The sequence below is a fragment of the Asparagus officinalis genome, chromosome 9, assembly GCF_001876935.1.
Source record: "Asparagus officinalis chromosome 9, Aspof.V1, whole genome shotgun sequence".
NCBI classification, from domain to species: Eukaryota; Viridiplantae; Streptophyta; class Magnoliopsida; order Asparagales; family Asparagaceae; genus Asparagus; species Asparagus officinalis.
This window is the reverse complement of record NC_033802.1, coordinates 2,043,390-2,043,745: the sequence shown is the minus strand read 5'-3', so window position 1 is coordinate 2,043,745 and position 356 is coordinate 2,043,390. Positions and strand designations below refer to the sequence as shown.

Sequence of the window (356 nt, the reverse complement as noted above, 5' to 3'; positions counted from 1 at the left end):
TCCCACTCCTAATCTCCTCGTGCAACCCAATAACTCTTCGGTCTTTTTTAACGTCCCCGATCCCCTTTCCCGGTCTCACTCGGCCATCTCGCCTTTTTGGCCGACGATCTCTGTCCCCCCAATTTCTAGGGTTTTAGGAATCCCAAATTCTCTCAAATTAAACCCTAAATCTCTTCAGATTTCGAGCAATTGATGGCGGATCGGGAGGATGAGGACCTTCAGATGGCGCTGAGGATGAGCATACAGGAATCCCCGCCGGAGGCGAAGCGGAGCAAGGCGGTGGAGAGCGCTGAAGAGTCGCCGGAGGCGAGGACCCGGAGAGTCCAGAGGGAACTGATGGCGGCGGCGGCGGGGGA

General features: G+C 56.5%; 1 protein-coding gene across 1 annotated transcript in view; it reads left to right on the top strand.

The window, feature by feature from the left end:
* Positions 19–356, top strand: part of LOC109823654 (ubiquitin carboxyl-terminal hydrolase FAM188A) — a 6,197-nt gene continuing 5,859 nt past the window's right edge. The window contains 2 exon segments of the mRNA XM_020389963.1: positions 19–349; positions 352–356. The exon segment at positions 352–356 is cut by the window's right edge and continues 281 nt beyond it. Of these exon segments, the coding sequence (XP_020245552.1) occupies positions 193–349; positions 352–356 (162 nt within the window). The 5' untranslated portion in view covers positions 19–192.